Source organism: Pelodiscus sinensis, chromosome 2 (assembly GCF_049634645.1).
Source record: "Pelodiscus sinensis isolate JC-2024 chromosome 2, ASM4963464v1, whole genome shotgun sequence".
NCBI lineage: Eukaryota > Metazoa > Chordata > Testudines > Trionychidae > Pelodiscus > Pelodiscus sinensis.
The window spans coordinates 117,454,768-117,477,148 of NC_134712.1; the positions used below are offsets into that span (position 1 = coordinate 117,454,768).

General features: G+C 41.8%; 2 protein-coding genes and 1 long non-coding RNA gene across 3 annotated transcripts in view; 1 reads left to right on the plus strand and 2 right to left on the minus strand.

Moving 5' to 3' along the window:
* Positions 1–22,381, minus strand: part of LOC102449420 (serpin B6) — a 137,278-nt gene that overhangs the window by 42,903 nt on the left and 71,994 nt on the right. The window lies entirely within an intron of this gene.
* On the minus strand, positions 977–12,375 carry LOC102450068 (serpin B10). The gene is made up of 7 exons (XM_006115558.4): positions 12,208–12,375; positions 9,763–9,873; positions 8,350–8,484; positions 7,236–7,353; positions 5,926–6,068; positions 3,243–3,410; positions 977–2,072 (listed from the first exon to the last, which is right to left on the minus strand). Exons 1-7 carry the CDS (start codon positions 12,373–12,375, stop codon positions 1,668–1,670), a joined length of 1,248 nt encoding a protein of 415 aa, XP_006115620.2. The 3' UTR covers positions 977–1,667.
* Positions 11,477–22,336, plus strand: LOC142827194 (uncharacterized). The gene is made up of 3 exons (XR_012901693.1): positions 11,477–11,777; positions 12,024–12,871; positions 22,229–22,336. It is a non-coding gene; the product is annotated as an uncharacterized LOC142827194 (long non-coding RNA).

The following is a 22,381-nucleotide window of genomic DNA, read 5'->3' on the forward strand; positions in this document are numbered from 1 at the left end:
CCCCGAGGTTACATTTTAGCATTCAACTTTCTCTTGTTAAATACAGTTGGGTAGTATTTTGATTGAATGTGTTTGTGCAGTCATGGTGAGTATAATAAAATAAACAAACCCTTATGTAATGTCATTTCACATTTGTTCTTTTCCCATTCAGGAAAGAAAACCAAAGGAAAAAGTGTGTGTTGCTTCCTAGAAGCAGGGACTTCTGAAGTGCTTGCAGGCAGTTATATTTTGAATATACACTGAGGCTTCGTCTACACTGTAGGGTTTTTGCGCAAAAACTTCTTCCACAAAAATGCATCCACACCTCAAAGTGCATCACAAAAGCGATGTGCTCTTGCACAAGAGAGTGTCCACACTGCATGTACGCTCTTGCGCAAGAAACCCCCGTGCTTTTCCCAGTATGGGTTTCTTGCACAAGAAACCCCCGTGGAACATCCACACTTGCCTTTTTGTGTAAGAACTCTTGCACAAAAAGGAGTTATGCCTCATGGGGAGAGGAATAACTCTACCTGCAAAAGCCCTCTCTTCTGCCAATTTACTTGCACAAGAACGTGCTTGAGATGTAGACACTCTGCGGGTTTTTGCGCAAAAACCTTGTAGTGTAGACGTAGCCAGAGTTTGTTAGTTTAGCTATTTAACCTCTTCACTGAATTCAAGGAATGAGGAGCATTCTCAGAAAATGCAGAAACTGCTCCAAAAGCTCTATGCTTCTAGTTATTTTATTCCACTGTAACTGGTTGCTGAAACTGAACAAACAGCTCCAAAAGCAAAATGTATGAAGATATGGGTTCTGCATAAACATACTGCAAGATAGTTAAACACAAATATTTAGGGCCTGATTCTTCATTGCCCTAGTTTACACCAGTGTGACTCCATTGATTTCAGTGAAGTTGCTCCATCATAGAACTAGAAGAACACAGCAGAGAATTAGACCCTAGTATGATGTTGTTTGAAAGTAAAATTATTATAAAGTGGATGGTTGTAAGAAAATGCATTTTATTTCTTATATTTTACATAGTTGTTACTTATACAGCACTTGCCCATTGGCATATTGCCTGCAGAGGAACAAGAACTCTTGCAAGCAGTTTGCAACTAGAAAAAAATGCCAGTACAAATGTACAGAGTACAAAATATTTACATTCCAACAGTTTTATTGTATTTCTAGTCATGTCTGTGTAAAGTCAATTGAGACCTTGGGCCACATCCTCATCTGGTATAACTGGCCTATCTTCATTGACACCCCATTCATTGGGGGGTGGGGGACAGAGGTTTCCCGTATGTACCTACTGGAAATCCGGCCCCTTATGTATTCTTTGCATGCCTACACAGAAGTAATTGTCTTATTCCTTAGTCGTATTTCTTTATACCAAACTTGGTCTTCTGCTTTATACTTATACTAAGAGTACAATTTTCATAATTGGAAAAAGTAACCAGTGCATTTTTACTGAGCACTTAAAAGTCACAGCCCACTATTATAATTATCAAGTTTTCTAACCACATAAACAGAAAAGCAAACTTCTCAGTTATTTGCAGTATTTTCTGTTCCACAACTTACAAAGATTGTCCAAGAATACAGGAAACTGAAGAAAAATTACCCAAGCTATTTAGACATGTGAGGTGATGTTTCTGCTGCTGCAAGATCCTATTTAGCAACAAAATGTGAGTATTTACGGAGAGCAGAATCTGCCAAAGAAGAGGATGGTCTTTGTTTTATTGTGCCTGATGAAGAAGAGAAAAGGGTGGTCTGCTACAAACTGAATGGCAGAAATGAGACTTCGTGACATCATAGCAGCTGAAGTAGCTGCTGCAGCCTCGGTGCCTTCTTCATTGATCTCCACAAAGCACTTGTGAAAAACATTTGACAAAACCAGATCATTTTTCTCAGACATCCCTCCGAAATCAGCTCGGCCCTCACTGAAAGCATCTCGCATCCCCATGCTGCTCAGAGTGGAGTTGAGATCATAACTCTCTTCCATTTTGATCCTGGGCAGATACACATCCACTTCAGTTTTCTCCATTGCTTCTGAGCTGGTCCATTTGGATAATGTCTCGTACGTCAAGTTTCTTTCTAGCTACAGGTAATTAAAAAAAGAGAATAAAAAAATTACATCAGGAATACAAAAATTCCTTCCCTTATTGAATACTTCCCTATATTGAATACCTTTGCTTCTGTTACATTACAAATATTTACCACCTGAGTCCTGTATTACATGATAGTAGCCCAGTTACTCTATTGTTGTATCTGATAGAGCCTTTGGCATGCTGGCTTCTCTGAATGCAAATGCCAGAAAAGTTCATTAGTGACACATATGTCTCATCCCTGCTGGTTAACCGAGTTGCTCTGAAGTGATCTATTTCTTTATTTAAAATATTTATTCTATGAAAATACATTTGAAAACCTGGCCACCTAGGGACTGGTTTCCTCAAGAGGGGAGCCAGAAAGGAAGCAGGAAGTAGATGGCATTTCCATCATCCCTTTTTAGAATGCAGCAGAACTTCCCCCATCAAAACTCCAATTAAAGTGAATGGGAGTCTTGCCTGAGGAAGGCCTGCAGGCTTAGTACATGGTTGCTGCAGGCATTACTGTCATAATAGATTAGTGCTGGGGAAACCTTCCCGGATGTAGAGATCAGATGTGAAGCATCCCCACCTTTGCTGGCTTTTTGTCAAGGGTTCTAATTGTCTCTGGCTTTGCTTGGGCTGAAAGAACTGCCTTTCTTGAAGGATTTTGTGACTTTGCTTTTAGGACTGGATGACAGCAAGAAGTGAAAAAAATTGCTCAGTCTATGACAATACTGTCAAAGTCCAAAAGGCTCAGACTCTCCGAGTATTAGACAACGTTTTAGATCTGTCTTTTTTTGCCGATCAGATCTTTTCACCCATTCCTAATAAAAGAATATAGTTTGACTTGCCATAAGACAGCGGTCATGTATACACCTAAGACAGAAAAATCAGTTGGGGGCTGCATACAAGTGAAAAATTTAAAAAACAAAAAACAAAAAACAAAAAACTTCTCACTGACTGAGAAGAAGAAAGACACTCCCTACATTCCCCTTGCATAGCAGACCCTATGGGGGCCAAGGCTAGTAGATTTTGTGTGCTGTAGGGCTGGAGCTCTAGCATGGGTTCCCTATTGTTGGGGGTAACTTTGGGGGTCCAGATCCAGACCTGAAGTTCCCCACACCTTATCTAAGATATAAAAACAATTGAATTTCCCCTTTTAATATGATTTATTTCTTTACCATTTCTAGGCCAGTGGTATCATCATTGATGTCATCGGGTAGCAGTATGAGCATGCTGAGGTCATTATTGACATACGGAAGCTCAATGACGTGGGCATGCACTGTTTTTATGTAGTTCCAATTAAATTTTTCTCTCTGGCACATCATCTGCACTGGCTTACTTGTGTGCTGTAACAAGGCAAAGGAGGACAAATGGCATTTAAAAATTAGATTAAAACAATATGGTTTAAAATGTTACATTATCTTGCCTGTGTTACCTCCAACTAGACAGGTTAAATTTCATAGAACCAATTTCACGTTCGCTATTTATACTGATATTTCAATCTGTCAGTTTTAACACTGATGTTGTGCCTACACAACATTTTAAGCCCAGTTCTGAGCCTGGGTTAAAGCCAACCACCCTTTGTGTGCACACTGCAAATATGCTATCCTAGGGTATGTCTACATTGCATTCCTCCTTTGAGAGAGGAAAGCAAACGCAGACAAGCGAAATTGCAAATGAAGCGCGGATTTGAATTTCCCGTACGTCATTTGCATAATCACGGCTAGACGTTTTCCCAAAATAGCATATTTTAAGAAAACAAACACAGTCACGCAGAGTTATTTCAAAAAGAAACCCTGATGAGTAAGGGTTATTTCGAAGGAAGGGTTTCTTTTCAAAATAACCCTGCATGGACCACGTTTTTCTCGAAATATGCTATTTCGGGAAAGCGGCTAGCCATGATTATGCAAACGAAGCATGGGAAATTCAAATCTGCGCTCCATTTGCAATTTCGCTTGTCAGCATTTGCATTCCTCTCTCGAAGGAGGAATACAATGTAGACATACCCTTAGAGATCAGAGTCAGGCTCTCAGGATCCTGTTGTGCCACAGGGACCCAGCCCATAATAAAGTGGAACCTAGGGTAGGATTACAGACTTTCTTCTCACCTACAATTGAACAGATTTGCCCAGCTCCCTGCCCCACCCCATTGCTGAGGCCCTCTCTCTGTTACTTGCTCTCCCCACCCTTATGCACTTGCTCATTTTCACCAAGCTGGCTGCTGGTATTTGGTTGAAGGAAGTGGTGAGGGCTTCAGCTTGGGGGTGTAGGCTTTGGGATGGGGTCAGAAATGTGGAGATCAGGTTGTGGGAGTGGGCTTCTGGTTGGTGGCTGAAGCTGAGGGGTTTGGAGTATGCCACTGGGCTCAGGAAGGGATTAGAGTGTGGGAGGGGATGTAGAGGCTCAGAGCTTTGGGTCTAAGTTCTGGAGTGGAGCCAGAAATGAGGCAGTACAGAGTGTGTTTTGGGGATCCAGGCTGGGGCACAAGTGTGCAATAGGGTTGTGTGAGGACAGAGCAGCCAGGCTGGAGTGTGTATTTTTCTTCTGGTACCTTCATTTTGTGTCAAACTTCAAAACAGACAAAAATAAATAAAAGAAACAAACAAATAATAGCACAAAGCATCTCCTTTGAAACATTAATAATTGCAAAGCTTTGTTATAGTTTGACAGCCCTGGAGATCGATGCCCTAATTCTCCTCAGAACAGGTGCACACGGGTGTTTTCCTGTAACTGTGACTCAGCTTACAGCTGGAGAGTCCAGTTCTCAGACTAGACAGTAGTTCTGTATAAAGTAGGGGTGGGGAACATTTTTTGGGTCAGGGGTCACTGACCCACATTAAAATCAGCAGGGGACTGCTCACAAGTGAGAAACAAAAAAACCCCACCCCTCACCAATGTGGGCTCCCCAATGCTGGGGAGGGAGAGGGGGGAAGAAGAACTCTGGGCCTTAGGGACCAGATCCAGGCAAGCCAGATGCTGCATCTGGCTCCCAGGCCTTAGGTTTCCCACCCCTACTATAAAGCTTTCTCAGACTGCATCCATTTTACTGACAGCTGCCAAAGGAGCTCACTATGCAGCTGATGTACTCCTATATGCCTTAGGGGTACCTGAGGCCCATCAGTGACACACCCACAGTTAGGAAACTGGGCAAAAGGCTCAGGTGTCAACAATGGGGACATTCGTCACTTTGGGAAACATTTCCCTTGGCTCAGGTCTGTATGGTGATTTGTGGATGTCAGAGCCTTAGGTGCAAGGGTCAGAAAATTCTTAACCTGGGGCTAAAACGTAATGTGGATGCCAAGCACAGGTTCTCTGACACAGGTCAGTTGATTTGAGTCCCACGAATCCTAAGCTGATGTGGCTGCGTACACGCAGGGTGGCCGACAGACTTGCCAGGCCCCAGAAGGGGCGAGGGAGACGAATCCTCAGTGCCATTCAGAGCACGCCACACCCCTCCGCCCGGCACACTCAGAACTGCCTTGAGCATGTTCTGGCGGCAATTTAAAGGGCCTTTGCTCTGGTCACCACTTCTGTTGAAGCGGTGGCAGATGGAAGCTCTGGGCCTTTTGAATCACTGGGCCCCAAGGCAGTTGGCACTGAGTCAGCAAGCCTGAGCCTGAGCCCAGTTTCACTTGTATACTGTGTGTTCCTCTCTGTGTTCATTGACTATGGCGCGACTGAGCTCTCTCCCTAGCTTTGTTCCTTGTCCCAGCCCACTAATATATATGACTTAGGGTTTCTGTTCACTCCCTGTGGGGCACCTGGCATTGGCCACTGTCGGTAGACAGGATTCTGGGCTAGATGGACCTTTGGTCGACCCAGTATGGTTGTTCTTATGTCATGTCATGGCTTAGTCACATACCTTGTTCATTCTGAAAGGTTGCTTTTTTGTAAATTCATCCTTAAATTTCTTTGCCCAGTTTCCTTTGAAGTAGAGAGCATTGACTAGGACCAGCTTGGTGAGTGAATCAAGAGACTTGGCAGGCAATAGGGCCTGGATTTTACCTTTAGGAAACAGTGAAGACAGTCATATATGTGTACAGCTATACAGCTTGAAGTAAATGTAGGAATCGAGTTTTGGAATATCCACTGTTTGAGACAATAATTGTAAGATAACTAAAGAGACTATTGTGAAATATCTTCAAACACTGGGCTGGAATCTGTGGTTCCCTTTAGTAACTTTGCCCTATTCCGCCTGCTTCTCACTTTTAATAACCCAGTGGATAGTCTTAATCAAAATTCTTCCTAGAGACACAGAAAGAAAATGGAAGAAAAAAGGAAGAAGTTGGGATGTGTCAAAATTAAAACAAAAATCGAGTGTGACTTCCCAGAGAGGAAACTAATTTTATGGGAAACTTACAGATACAGTGGTGAGTATGGCCTACACATGATAAAAATACAGTATAACAATGTAAGAGGCTCAGAGCTTATCACACTGGCTGCAGAACCTCAAGCTGGTGCTGGAACTTCTTCGCCCCTTTCTATTTTTGGAAAAATAAAGGCCTACTAACCCCTCACAGGAAATTCAGCAGAATGTGCTTTTTCTGTTAACAGCTGTCCTTTTTCATCTGACTGTTTCAAGACACTATTTACGACAGATAACGAACCCACACATACACTCTGCATGGTGCCCAAACACAGTGAAACCCATTTTGCTATGTAAGTATTTATATCAGGTTCAATACTTGGGTATCTTATTGCTTTCAAATACATAAAGGTTACATTACTATAAATATTTGTGGAAATGGAAAGCAGTCGTCATCTTTGTTTTTTCCCTGTAATAGAGGTAGTGTTAAAACTGAAAGAAGATGTCATTTTGTATTCGGTGTTATTCAGCCTTTAAATGTAGTTATCTGCCTGCCTCCAACTATAACAATGAGGTAGTCTTCATTTTGTGTTTCAGTTCAAATACAGTGTGTTAGAGTATGAATCAGTGTTTCCCTCTTTCCTTGTAATCAATTTAGAATGGGAAAATCAAGGTGACTAGTGTTTGCAGGGTGAGGAAGTGCAGGGAGGGCTTCTGGACTGCAAATAGGGGCACCGTCTTTAGAAATTAAAAATTTAGCAGGTTCATAGGGCGGCAGTGCACCCCGCATGGGCAACCACTAGTCACCTATGGGAAAATATACGCTGTTCTGTTTGAAAATGGTAAAATAACAGTCTTGAGCTCACCTTCAGTCTGGCATTCTACACTGGAATTGATCTCCTTCCTGACTTCTTCTGCAGCTCCCAAGAAATCAACGGCTCGTGGCTCTGTGCGGTAATACTTTTTGATTGATTGTAAGTATTCCTTCAAGGCCAGAGAGAGGAAAAAGTCTTATATATTATTTGACAATACAGGTTGAACCTTTCTAGTCCAGCACCCTCAGATTACTGGTGCCAAACTAAACAATTTGTTGGACCATGGGAAGTCAATATTGTCTAGCAGCATTACCAATGTTTCCACTGCTTCATGGTCTCAGAAATTAAGGGGCAAATTAGAGCTAAAGAACAGCGCACAACACTGAGAGTCAGGACTGATGGCTGTAAAAAAACTTTATTGGACTGCGGGAAACTTCACCACACCCAGGTAAGTGGACATTCAGCCAACTAAAATCATGCTGGACCACAAATGTTGCTGGACTAAAGAGGTTCAACCTGAATGTATATAGGCCAGCTACTGCCAGACAGAAAAGGGAGTTCATATGATGACACATTTCACTGTTATGACACATCTACACTTGTGAGATCGACCCTCAGGAGGTTATGTTCTAGCGTTCAATTTAGCAGGTCTAATATAAATTGAATGCTAAGGACAGCTTCTACTGGCGTCTGATATTCCTCAAGGAGAAAGTGAAGCCAATGGGCGCGTATGCTCCCATCAGCCTCCTGCTGTGTGAAAGCCACCACAACTCAGCTTAACATAAGCCACCTCCAGCTACTTGTTTTGTGTAACTGGAGTTGTATATCTTAAGCCAGCCTGCTGGATCTAGTATAGATCAGGTCTAGGAGCATAAAGCTCTGTGTTCAAAGAAGAAAAATATTTGTAATTAAATATGTTATCAATCATTTATTCATCAATGATTGTTTATGTTCATATACAGTACAATCCAGAAAATGAGATTAAAGGTACACATGTCATCTTTATCTGAGTTTCTATTAAGAGTCAATGGGAAATAAATCCTAATGGATAATAAACCATTTTGCAGATATAATTTTAAAAAATTGGTATGTAGGTCTTATATGGTTTGTACCAATCATAAAGACTGTATCTCAATTAAACAAACTGATGAACTGCTTCACTTACTTTACTGAGAGGTGATGATCTCTCTCCATATAACTGGCTGACACTTTTAAGCAGGTAAGTTTTAGTGGGTTGGTTAATTTCAAAGCTAAGTGCCTGAAACCCTGCATGGATGTTGCTTGAGTTCTCCACATTGGCCTTGACAGAAAGAAAAAATATTCTGGTTATTCATCTATGATTTCTGGGGTAAGTGAGTCAGAATTTTTAATCTTATATATTGCACATAATTTCTCCAGTGACAGTTGCCTGTAATATCCTATACAGTTACTCAAGTAATTGCTTGTTAACTGTGTTTTGATGTGAATGAGAGGCACTAAACTTAGCAGTAAAACTCCAAATATGGTCACACTACCAATACAGCATGAACAAGAGAGAGTAATGTAAAAGACTTAGGTATAAAGTTATTTTAAAAGATTGTTAAAAAAACAAAGCCTACTCACAGAGATAGCAATAGTACATTTTCTGCACAACGTGTAAAGACTTAGCTATGTGATGCTCATGCTGGAGAATGCACTGATTCATCACAACTGTTAAGCAGGATCCACTGTTGGGGTTACTATGTAACCAGCCACACTTTAAAGGTTCTGGTTCCTTGGGTAGGGTTTTAATGACAAGACCAGTTCTCCTCCTCCCTGGTGGGAGCCTAACAGAGTTGCAGCAGACCCTATTGGCATAGCGGGCTCTCCCTGGACCAACAATAATGAATCAAGCACACACTATCTAACAGGATAATGACTGATAAAGGTCTACTAACGGTGCCGAAGAAATATTCTCCAACAGGATTCTAAAGATATTTTATGCCCATTTGCATCCAGCCCCCCACATACTTTAATCTATATCAAAACTTTAATCTATATCAAAACATTTCAACACATCAATGCATTTCATCAGCATTGTCACTGACACTTAGAGTAACCCTCCTTGTGAAAAGTCTCACCCACATGTCTCCTGTATGAGCCAATAATTTAATTTCACCCAGCACTGCAATTACATGTGTGAGAGTAGCCATGATGTTATTGTCAACACAGATTGTGTCTTTAACCATGGAGAGCACACTTTAATATTCACTAGTTAGTAATTTAACAATGACAAGAAAGGGAAAAGCTCCCACAAATTAAAAAGAGAGAAAGGCAAAGAAACATGGATAATGGGGGCAGCTCTGCTGAGTCCCTCGCATGAGGAAATACAAATCACACCTTTTGCAATTAAAAATAAAAAGGAAATGGCGTCTCTCTTATTGTATTGGGGAAAGTATTATAGGAAATCGCTCTGAATAGCATGCTCATTCATTGTGTACATTTAACAGGAAAAAGGCAAACCAAAGTGTATTCAAACAGGAAAGGCAGTCTGAAAGAAAGATGAACGTGCCTATAGCTAATAGCTTGGACACGTTGGTCATTTGTTTTGGGGAGATACCTTTTTATTAGTGATACGTGGATATGTTAGAAGCTCCTCCATTTTGGAATAGGCTCGTCGTGGTTTTATGGTTGCAGCTCCAGCTCCTCCAACTTTGCTAAAGTGAAGCACCTACAATTTGAATTGCAAACAAAATAGCGGCAGTAAGAGACTGATCATGGTTTATGTAAGATTTTACAGTTAGAGCAGAAGACTCGAGGTCAGGAGACCTGGATCTTGGTTCTGTTCTTGCCTCTGCCCAACTTGCTATGTGATCTTAGGCTAGTCACTTAGAGTACCACAGTTAAACTATGGCTGGCTGGGATCAACTGATTCGGGCTTCCAGAGTTTGGGCTGCCTGGCTGTATAACTGCTGTGTAGACATTGGGGCTTGGTTTAGAGCATGAGCTCTGGGACCTGTAAGGGATGGGGGTCCCAGAGAAAAGGCTCCTATCCGAGACTGAATGGGTCTTTTATCGCATTGCAGATGTAAGCTGAGGGATTGATCCAGAGAAATCAAGGGGAAAACTGTCCATTAATTTCAATGGTCATTGGCTTTGGCCTTTAGTTTTGGCGATCAGCACCTCTTGAATTCATACCCCCATTTTACCTTTTTGTAAACTGGGGATAATGATGTTTAGCCATCTTTGGAAATCCTTGGACAAAAGAAGCTAAGTAACTCCCAAGTATAAGACATTCAACCTCAAAAAATATTTAGTTCTTTCTTTGTCCGAAAACGTGGATATCTACTGTTCTGAGTTGCAGAACAGAAAAATGTAGTGTTCCGTTGGCAATGCCCTGCCCTGTCTTCACATAGTTCCTAGAAGTAACTAGCATTTGGCTCTAGCTCCTAGGTGGAGGGGGGTGGCCAGGGAAGCTCCATATTGTGATCCCATCCTAGCACTGCTTATGCAGTTCCCACTGGCTGGAAACTGAAGCCAATGGGAACTGCAGGAACAAAACCTACAGGCATGAGCAGAGCGTACCCTGCAGAGATGCCTGGATTTAGCAGCTTCAGGGACATGCCGGCTGCTTCCAGGAGCAATATGTGGAGCCAGGTCAAGTAAAGAACCTGCCTTTGCCCTGCTGCATCACCAACCAGGAGGTGCCTGACGTAAATGCTGCCAGGACGGAGCCTACACCACAAACACCCTCTCCCCAGTCAGAAGCCCCTCTTGCACGCCAACTCACTCCCAGCCCACACCCCAATTTCCTGCCCAGCCCAGAGCCTCCTCCTGCATTCTGAACCTCTCATTTCAGGCCTTAACCCTGAGCATTCACCCACATCTGAAGTCTTCACCCCCTCCCATATTCCAACCCTCTGCCTCAGCCCAGTGAAAGTGAATGAGGGTGGGAGAGTGAGTGATGGAGAGTAAGGGGGGGACTGTGAGAGGAGGCAGAGCAGGGAGCTCAGGGCAGGGAAAGGGGCAAGTGTGTTCAGCTTTGTGCAATTACACAGTTGAGAACCCTGATGCCAGGATTACCTGGGATGGGGGGTGGGAGGAAGCTCGCTCTTACTCCTGCTGCACCCTTCCCAGCCCTTCCAACCTAGCAGCCACACCTGGGCAGGGCTATTTCTCACATCAACTGGCAATTGAGAGATGCTGTCTCTGTGCAGCGTGGCAGGTGTCTGAGTGAGGCCTGGCTAAGGAGGCAGCGGCTCACTCCCCCCTCTCCCTGCCAGGGCCTAGCTGTGGGGAACAGGAACTAAACCAGGGCCCCCGGTCATGTTTCTATCTTGCTTGGCCTCTGGGCCCAGCATCTGGGCCTAAACCCTGAAGCTCTGAATGCAGTAGAGCTTCAGTGGAATCAGCTGGTGAAAGAAGGTGACTCCCTTTCTGCCCAGGTCTGGCACCTGTGAGGGGTCCAGTGATCTGGAAGTGCTGGGGGAGAGGCACAACAGCAAAAGGACAGTGAAACCTGTCCCTGTTGCCAAAATCCACTCCCTCTTGGGGTCCTTCAGAGAGCCTTTGGGGAGCAATAGAAAGACACTTGGATGTGAATACCAGCTATTTGAAAGATGAGAAGGGGAAGGAGTGAGTATCACCCTCGTAGTTGACCCCATCATTTTATATGTATGTTGGGATTATGTTTTCCAGTGTGCATTACTAGTAGAAATTTTCCTTCTCTTATAGTGACTGACAAAATCATGTGTTGTGCTTGTGTTTCTCCTGTATGAGGCTACAAATGCAAGTCAAAGCCAAGGACAGACTCTGCATTTGCTATCTTAGCTGTTCTCTTATTTCCCCTTTTGTTTATATTGGTCTTATTTTGTCTTTTAGGAAACAATAAAACTCCAGCCTCTCTCAGCAAACTTCTCTTGTTCCCAGAAAGACAGTACTATCTTTAACAACATCTAAAAACTGTCAAACTAGGGTGGTTCTTTCTACAGAACTATTGTACAATGCATTGTACTCAGTAACAGTGGCATTTCTCCAAAGATGACATACTGTAGTCCCAGCTCACCTCTGCCATCTGAGCTGCTGTGTTGCCTTTGGCTCCAAGGTACACCGTGGCCATGACAGATGAAATACTCCAAGGGGAAAACAAGATATTTGTGCTGGTTTGTGTCTTGCACTCATGCTTGAAAAGGTCGAGGGCAAAGCCAGTGTTTACTGCATTCAGAGCTTCCATTATTTGAAACCTGGAAAGTGAGAGAAAAGAAAACACCTCTTCAGCGGGCAGCTCGTTGCAAAATGCTAGTGATTGCTGCCCAACCCTATTTCCTACTGAAGAAGCTAAAGTGGTTTGAGAGCTGAGAGCTAGGGTTGTTGTTTTTCTTTTTATACAGGCAGCTAAATGGTGGTTTGGACCTCAGCATGTCACACTTTTCCCTTATTTGTGTTACTTTATAGAGACCTTTCTGAAGTATGTTTGAAGCCTTTCCTCTTTAGAAGGCCTTTGGTACAGCGTATTGATCCCACTTACAGATGTGACACAAAAATATCTTGTGGTAATGAGTTCTGCAGGCTTATTATGCACTGTGTGAAGTATTTTCTTTTGTTTCGAACTGAAGGAAGCTCTGGGACTTTGAGGAATGCATTTCAGCCTGCCAGGAATCTATGGGCTGCTCACTTCAACCGTCTGTTGTTTGTTATTCATAGTACATGATTGCCCATCTAAGTCACATGTAAGTTTTTACTCCTTGATTGTACAGTGAATACTTGCTCATCTGTGAAATAGGTAGATACCCATAGAACCACTTCTCTCTTATAATAGAAAAACAAAGGACCATGGAATATAATTGAATGGTAATAAATTTAAATTCATAAAGGGGAAAAAACCTTTATACAATGCACAAATCTATCCATGGAATTCATTACCACAAGTACCTCTGAGTTATCAAGAAATTAGCAGAATTCAAGAGAGAATTAGATGTATGTATAGTTAATTAGAATATTAAATAATTATTTTAGCCATGATAAAATATTGTAACAGTTGCAGCCATATATAAAGAACCCTGAGTGGTCAACTAACTTGGTTAGGGGAAAAAAGGGGGGGGGGGGGGGGAAGAGACTCCTCTATGGCAGATTACTCTATTGTTGGCCACTGCAGGACTTCCTATGCCTTCCTCTGCAACATCTGGTATTAGCCACAGCTAGAGACAGCGTACTGGACTAAATGAAGCTGATATATTTGTTTGTATGCACAAACAATAATCCCTCTGATGGGTATGGTTGTAAATAAGGAATAAATCAGAAACAAATATGGTCAAATTGATCAGCCCTTCAGAAAACATAGAAATGTTTCTGAACGCTGCTATTTTGAGCAAGGTAGTCTGCCAACTAATATGTGTCAAATTCCTGTCTTGTCTTTCAAAAATCACCTGAAATCCTATCTCTTTTGTGATACTTTCCAGATTATTTCCCAGTACTTTATTCGAAACATTTGTTTTTCTGTATGGTACTCATCATGCATATCAAAAGATATCCAGCTCTTCAGGGCAAAGATTCCTTTTGGGTGCGGAGGGGGTTATTATTTGTAATACCTTTTGAAGCCCTACATATGAAACAGGACCTCATTGTGGTAGTTACAGCACAAATTCTGAGTAGGCAACTTACAGTCTAGGTGAGCATGGGTTTGATTTACATAACACTAGAATACAATAAATGTAATATATACACGGAGCCATGTTCTGCCATGGTTAATGCATCGGTCATTGGAGTTGCATAAAATATAAGCAGGTTTGGAAGTATTAGATAAACATTGATTTCACTGGAAGAAGCGCACACTGCTGAGCAAATATTTCTATCGATCATAATCAAAATTACAGAGAGGCAAAGTAAGAAAAATGCTGCCTGGGAACTTACTAGAGTATGAATCCAGTGATCTATACTTTTAAATTAGGCTTGTTACAAATGAACTGTAAAAGGAATAAGAATATTGACTTTGTATATTTCGATGTTGATAATTTGTATATTTAAACAGTTTAGAGAACAGTTGAATCTCAACATCTACTGTCATTAAAACATTTTCTGACTGACCCTCAATTTCACTCAACTCTGACAATATAAATAACATTCTGAAAAACTGACATTGACAATATCCAACTCAATTATTTTAAAACATTCTTCCAAATCTATGTAGGTCACAGTAGAATTTGACCTTTCTGTATATTTTTCTGTAAAGTTTAATTTTAAACTTAACTGTCTCTTTCAGACAGTGTCTCCTGTCACATTACAATATATTCCTTATTATATTGCTTGCATTCAAATCTGCTCGATGTATACTTTCTATGCATTTGCTAACCACCACAGTGAATCCAGGAGAATGAAAATGTGAAGTCAATAGAAATAATTAAAGTACCTTGTTCTGCTTGAGGATGAAGTCTGGCACTCAGTGTATTTCTTGGCTTGCTTCTATTCACAGGCATGGGAAGCTGAATATATAGTGTTTCTTTCAGCCCTCCCTCAGAAAGCTATCCAATGCGTCAGAATGTTGCAGTTTAGTTTTGCCTAAAGGGAATATCTCTAAGGAAGCACTCGCCCTTCTCATAAGAGCGGATTGTGAAGGGTTGGTGGGAATGACATCAGTACAGGACTGGCTGCCACATTACTACTACAGGCATTTCATGGGAGCAGGCTAGCAGTGACTTGCACCAGCAATACTTGACCAAAGTGTTGCTTTGAAATGTGTCAATTTCCACATAATACTATATGTGATCGTTTTCTCCCATGAGGTCATCAGTAAATGACCTGCAAAGGAGCGATATGTAGAAAGGGCTTGTGCCCTTTTTACTGCTTCATTATGTATGAAAAATACATAGAAGAGTGCTTGTTAAGGCTTTCAAAGGAACACCTATATTATAAATATTTGCTTTTTCATATTGTTAGATACTCAGTCTTGTCTACCTATAGCATGCATAGAACCAGTGAATTTATAACATCACAGGAAAGCCAAGGGGCAGAAGGTTGATGAATAGACAGGGATTTTTCATCACCCAGGTGACTTAAATCCCTCCCTGAGACAAGGGGCCTTGCTGGCTGACCCCGTGGTTTGTGCTAAGTTGCTTCATCAATCTAGAAATCCAGGCTTCTTTACCCAACAAGAAGATGGTGGGATCCTTTCCCAAGCTCATTCCAGGCAAAGTGTGAATGAGCCCATATCACACTGTGCCACTGCAGAGCATCTATTAGCATCACGGGTCACAGTTATGCTTGCACTTTGGAAAGTTATGCATACCTTGTTTTGTTTGTCATTCAAGAGACATAATTTAGCTTGAGTCATCTTCATAAGCCTTCCTCACTCATTGGGTGAATGGCAGCTGCACACGTACATTGTAATCCGGGGTGTTATAGCAAAGATGTTATATCTTTCTGGTACTAGGGAAATAGTTGTGGTGAATTGTGGTTAAATTAAGGCTTTCTGTATATAATTTCTAAGTAACCCAATATTTTTAAAGCTATCTTCTATTAGATCCTGATCTCCTGTAAGATGTAATCAACTAGCAGTGTATATGTGTTACACCCAAAATGATACTCAAGTAAAAGTGCAATATACATTACATCAGTAAGATGGGATGAGCGGTTGTCCAAGGAAAACACAAAAGCGAGTAGGAAGTGATGCTGCTGATTTGGTAATCGTGGCACTTTTCTCTCTAAACTAATGCTAACTAAAGGAAGCAGCATGTTGTTGGGAGATACTGTATTGGTGGAGGCGCTGTCTTTCCAAAGGGATGTAAATATCAGGGATTGTCTGCTGTAGTCAATCAAGCTTCTGTTGCACTCTATGCAGAACTAATATCGTCTGTTTCAGTGCCCCGGCAAATTTCCATTTTATAATGACATGCTGCCTGCATCTCCTCCTGCAAGAATTCAGCATTTTTCTTCACTTCTGTCAGCTGTTCAGTGTTTCTTTCTAAAGAGAAATGAGTTTGTGTCCAGAATTGAGGCAAAAATGGATCTTCTGTTATGAGGATTCTTCTCTTCCTTCCCCCCAGTCTTGTTCAACTTTTTCAGATTGCTGAGGGGCTAAAAGTTTCCCTGGCTACTCTCTGCCAATAAATGACTTGGCTTCTGAAATTTTTGCTAGACTCTGCATGGTTGTTTGTGACTCTTATTTGGTTACAAACACACTTATTCCAGTGAAAAACCTTGTTCATTCAGAACTCTCAGAATAAAATGATTTGGTCCATTTTTTAATGTATTTTTCAGATTTTTCTTAGGTCACATCTACACTGCATGGCTAATCTCGAAATAAACTACTCAACTTGAGCTATGCTAATTGCCAGGGCTTGACAAACCGCTGAATCTACTCACCCGTGGTGAGTAGATTTCAGCCGGTCGCTCCGAGTGGCGCATGCACAGTGCCAGTCTGGCGCATGCTCAGTGCGGGGCTGGCGAGTGGCTTTTGCCAGGGTTTGTCAAGCCCTGCTAATTGCGTAGCTCAAGTCAAAAGCGCCAAAAGTCAAAATAAGCTATATCTACACAGCAGTTATTTTGAGAGAGAGCACTCTTCCCCCCCGACTTCCCTTACTCATCGTACAGTGAGGGTTACAGGAGTCAGAGTAAGCAGTTCTTCATCTCCGCATTATTTCAACATTATGTCAACATAGCTGCTTGTGTGTAGATGCGGATTATGTTATTCCGACATAAGATAAGTATCAACACTGCTGTGTAGATAAAGCCTTAGATTAAAAGAACAAACCATGTTTGAAAGAAATGAGTGATGAGTAGTCTTCAAGCATCAAAAACTTCTTCATGACAATGAAGCATGATTTCTTTGCTCAGTCAAAATTTAATTAAAAAGGGCAATATTTATATGTAGGGGAGCCTTTTGTTTGAAATTATGTTTATGAATAAACAGAAAAACCTATTTTATTAAACCCTCCCAAAAAGTGTTTAAGCCACATATAAACCGTGCTTCTTTGCTAAATATACACACCTTTTGATCTTGTACTTACAAAAATGCAGTCCCAGTGATGATGATGACGTCAGGAAGCCGTCTTCAAATTTTCCAGTTGACTTGTAATGCTAAAGATATGAGGGAGAGCCTGAGTTTCTCAGTAACAATGCATAGTAACACTGAAACACGTTGTGATTAATGATAGGTTTATAGGTAATAGTGTGTAAAGAAACTTTACTCACATTCTTTTGATGTCACAGGGTGTGACTTTATACCACTGCCTTGCGCCTGAATCAGAAAATTCTCTGCTTCATGTTACATTCTTGTAATGGGTTCTAGGAACTTTTTTCTGGAGAACATGAATAATAATGCAGCTTGGTAGCAATGCACTAATGTGCAAGAGTAGGGTTCTCTGGGGGGCCTTTTGTTAAAACTTTGCTTTTTTAACACTTGTGAAAATGTAATAGTTTTGCCTTTTTGAATGGACCAAATTTTATCAAACTGCTGGTATTTTCCAAAATTCAGAGACCAGGAATGCCTCTCACCCTGACTTCCCTTAGGTGTTTTTACTTCCTGTCTTGCTCTTTCAAATTGACCCCCTCCTTTACTGTACAGTATATTCACTATATCTTTCCAGAAAAGAGTGTAAACAATTCCAGTGTGGATTTTTAATGTGTTCTTACCATGTGGTCTCCTTTCCTGTTTATGGTTATTACAAAGCACTGCTGTTTTATATGGGGAGAAATATATTAATTAATAGCCTTGAGGCTGAAATAGCAGCAGAGTTTAGGGGACTATGTCTTCTTGAGAGATAGCTCCTTGCACAGTGACACACTGACAACGGTGTGTTCAGTACCATTGCTCCAACTGGGGCTGAGCATTCTCCATGCGTAGCATTCAAGTATAAAACTCCACCCCTTTCTGTCTTCTCCTCTCGCCCCTCCCCATCTGAACAGCTCCTCATCTTCCTAGAAATGTACAAGGATGAAACACTCTTATTTGTCTTTTCCACACTTCACAAATATTCAGAAGAGCTTTGCTTCCCTTGTGGACTCCCTTTTGAGGGGGAGTGAATGAGGGAACCAGACCTGGCCTGTGGGGCCTACCTGTCTAGTGAGGCCCATTTTTGCAGACACTTAAACATGTACAAGTAGCTATGTTCCTACGAGCAATATTATTGGTAATAGCTAGCCCAGAAATTTTAGTTACCTTCAGGCATACATTTGAAAGCAGAATCCCTCTTAGATTGAATAAAGTCAATGATATTTGCTTAATCTTTAGAAAAACGACAAGAAAAATCACTTATTGACAGACATTAAGTATGGAAAACTTCTGCCCAATATCATACTGCTTCAGAAGGGCGTTTGTAGAAGAAACAGAAGGCAAGAGTTAGATTTGCAACTTTAATTATATCGGATAATGAGGTCACATAGCTATTTTCATCTCTTCTGCCTTATAGCAAATTTAAGAGAGGTTTTCTCACTGAGCTCATTTTAAAATTCACATCCGAATCTCAGGTTGTCTAGACTGCAGATTGGACATGGCAAATGTGTCTGCTTATTCAGAACGGCTTCTGAAAAAGCGGACGTGTTCTTTCAGCATCCCTGTATTCCTCTCAGTGAGGAAGGGATGCATAAGGGATCTGTCGAAAAAGGCTTTCTTTCTCGACAGATCCCCCTCTAGACTGCCGCTTTTTGCTGACAAAGTGCTGAGTTGGCAAATTAGGCACAGGATATTTAAATCCCCGCGTCATTTGTAATGTCGACCTTCCTAATCTGCATCCCTCTGCCGACAGAGGGATGCAGTCTAGACATATCCTAATTATTTGCACCATTATCTTTCCTGGCACAGAAGTTAAACTGACTGGTCTGTAGTTTCCTGGGTTGTCCTTATTTCCCTTTTTTATAGAGTGGAGACTATATTTGCCTCTTTTCTAGACTTCTAGAATCTCTTCTGACTTCCATGACTTTTCAAAGGTTGTTGAGACCTCCTGAATCAGTTCCTTGAGTACTGTAGGATGCATTTTGCCAGGCCCTGGTGACTTGCAGACATTTCACTTTTCCAAGCAATTTTTAATTTGTTCTTTTCGTATTTTAACTTCTGACCTTACCCAATTTGCTATAGCATTCACTATGTTAGGTGACCAATAACCACCAATCTTTTGAGTGAACACCAACACAAAGAAACCATTTAGCACCTCTGCCACTTCCACGTTTTCTATTTTTGTGTCTTTTCCTCCTTATTGAGCAATGAGGCTAACTGTGTCAAATTTGATACATGAAAGCCAGCCCATGCAGCACACCTCTACCACACTCAGCCAGGAACCCAACCCTGCAATCAATTCCGGTGCCAACTCTGTTCACGCATCTGTTAGGCGACACCATCACAGGACCTAACCACAGAAGCAACCACATCAGAGGCCCATACAACTGCACAGCCATCAAAATTATTTATGCCATCAAGTAACAGTAATGTACTTATACTGCCATGTATACTGACCAAACTGGACAGTCTCTACAACAAAGTATTAATAGACTCAAATCAGATATTCAAAATGGTAACACACACAAACCTGTTGGGGGGACACTTTAAGTTGCCTGAGCACTCACTAACTGGATCTAAAAATGGTCATTTTCTTACAAAATAATTTATGGAACCAACTAGAGAGAGAAACTGCAGAATTGGACTTCATATGGAAATTTGACACATTTAGTCAAGGACTGAACAAAGACCTCTCTTGGATGGGCCATTATAATCAACATCCAAAGGAAATCAAAAGCTAAGTATCAGACACTTACAGCCCACTCTATTAGTCTCATTTAGCATGGACATTTTACTTAACAGGATTTTTAAAATTCTCCTCCCCCCTCTCCTCTCTTTTACATTTGACCCTCTGTGCTGCTCTTGCTCCATATTTGTCATCTGAAGAAGTGGGTTGAGCCTACGAAAGCTCATGATACTATCTATATTTTTTGTTAGTTTCTAAAGGTGCCACAGGACCACTCGTTTTTAAGCTTTTTTTTTTTTTTTTCTCTTAAGGAGAACATCCAGACACTCTACTCCCATGGACAGATTGAATGCAATTTTCACCAATGTTGTGTCCAATCGCACAGCCAGAGCAAAATTCCACAGCTCGCCCTGTCTTTGCAATGGACCAATCCTGATCCAAATTCAGAATTTTGGGCTGATTGGAAGGTGGTCAAGTAGAGCTTGAGATGAAGATAAGATGATAATGGGGGCTAGAGAACATAGATTTGGAGAGGAACAGTTTTTGTTTAATTTTTAGCACCTGTTCAAAGCCTGACCTCTAGTGGCTGACTTGGTTTATCGCAGATCTGACTTTCCCAGATAGGTGCGAGTGCTGAATATGAATGGGAGGTTTCATAGGTATATGTGACTACCAGCTAAGAAACAAGGAATGTTTTTGTTTATTGCAGTAATGTGAGAGAACACATCCTGACTCGGACAGGTGCTATCAAATACAGTGCTTTTAATCCCATTAAAAATGCACGTTTAGGAGAGTTAAATCAGAACATTATTTAATTGTAAATAATTTCCAACAGTCGGTCCAAATAGGAACACTGCTTTCTCTGGATGGAACACATTAGCAGAGGAGAGAACTTACCTCTAACTTAGGGGAGTGTTCACATATTCAGTAGAGCAAGAAATCCTTCATGATCAGTGCTTTGCCCTCTATTCTGGCCACAGAGCATCTTAGAAATGTAGGACTGGAAGGGAACTTCATAGGCCGCCTAGTCCAGTCCCCTTGACTGGGGCAGGATTAAGTATTATCTGGAGCATCCATGACAGGTGTTTGTGTACCCTGTTATTAAATACCTCCAAAGACATGGCTTCCAGTCTTCCTACTGTCAAAACTGAAATCCTCCTTGCTACAGTTTAATCCCATTAGTTCTTTTCCTGTCATCAGTAGTTAAATTGTTTTCTTTCTCCCCTTCTTCTTTATAACAATCTTTGATTTATTTTAAGACTCTGATCAGGTTCCTCTGCAATCTTTTCTATTCTAGACTAAAGAAACCTCATTTTTCAGTCTGTTCTTGTTGGTCCTGTGTTCTAGACCAGAGTTCTCAGCCAGGGGTTGTTACATCATTCATCTAAACATTGGCCTAGTTTTACAACAGGGTACATGAAAAAGCATTAGAAGAGTCAAACTAAAAGTTCATACAGACAATGCCTACGATACACTGAAATGTAAGTACAATATTTTTATTCCAATTGATTTTATATTTTTATGGCAAAAATGAGAAAGTAATCAATGCATCTCTATATTGTGCTGTGATCCTTTTGTATTTTTGTGTCGGTTCTGTAAGTAAATAATTTAAGAGAGGTGAAATTTGGAAGTACCTGTGACAGAGCGAGACAGCCCCATACTGAACTCAGAGGGTTTAGCCAGGGTAACCTGGCTAAAGAAGCCCTTCCCCCGCAGCCCTGCCAGACATGCTCAGACTGCAGCCCCGCTATAAAAGCCTGGGGAAAGGCTCAGTCTGGGCTGACTGACAGAGGGGAATGAACTAGGAAGGGAGCTCCTGACCTGCATCAGCCAGCGGCCGCAGGAGAAGCCAGTGAAGATGCCGGGGACAATTGGGACGTCTCCACGGCTGCCTACAGAGGAGAAGCTGCCCCCGGGAATGTGAAGGACCCCACGAGCTTGTGAAAAGGCACCCCATCAGACCGGATAGGAAGTGGCCCAAGGAGGTTGCAGGAGCAGCCTCTCTTGCCCCGGGAACCTTGGCGCATTTCAGTTGGATTTCCCGCCGAGGGAGTGGCGGGCCGTCCTGCCACTCACTGGGCCCTAGACTGGGACCCGGTGGAGTAGGGTGGGCCCAAATCCCTTACCAGGGGTGCAGCCCCACCCCGACCAGTGACGATGCGTTGGTGTGATTTGTGTCAGTGGGCCCAGCCTTAAAGGGCCTCCCAGTGGCTTTGCATAGAGGCTTGGGCCAGTGGGTCCTGTGTTAACCTGACTTTATATACAGAGATTCAGGGTCCAACCCCAGCCCTCTGGAGAGGGCAGGAAAAGCAGCCCCATGACAATACGCAAGACAAATCAGACTCCTGAAAGAGATACAGTCACCTGGAAATGTTGAGAGCTACTGTTCTAAACCTTTCTTCATTTGTGTTACAGTCCTGTGAACTTTCTCCAACTTGTCCACATCTTTCATAAAGCGTGGTGTTCAGAACTAGACAGCGACTCCATTTGAGTAAAGTGGAAGACTTATTTCTTGCATCTTGCTTACAACGCTCCTGCTAATACATCCCAGAAGTAAGTTTCTCTTTT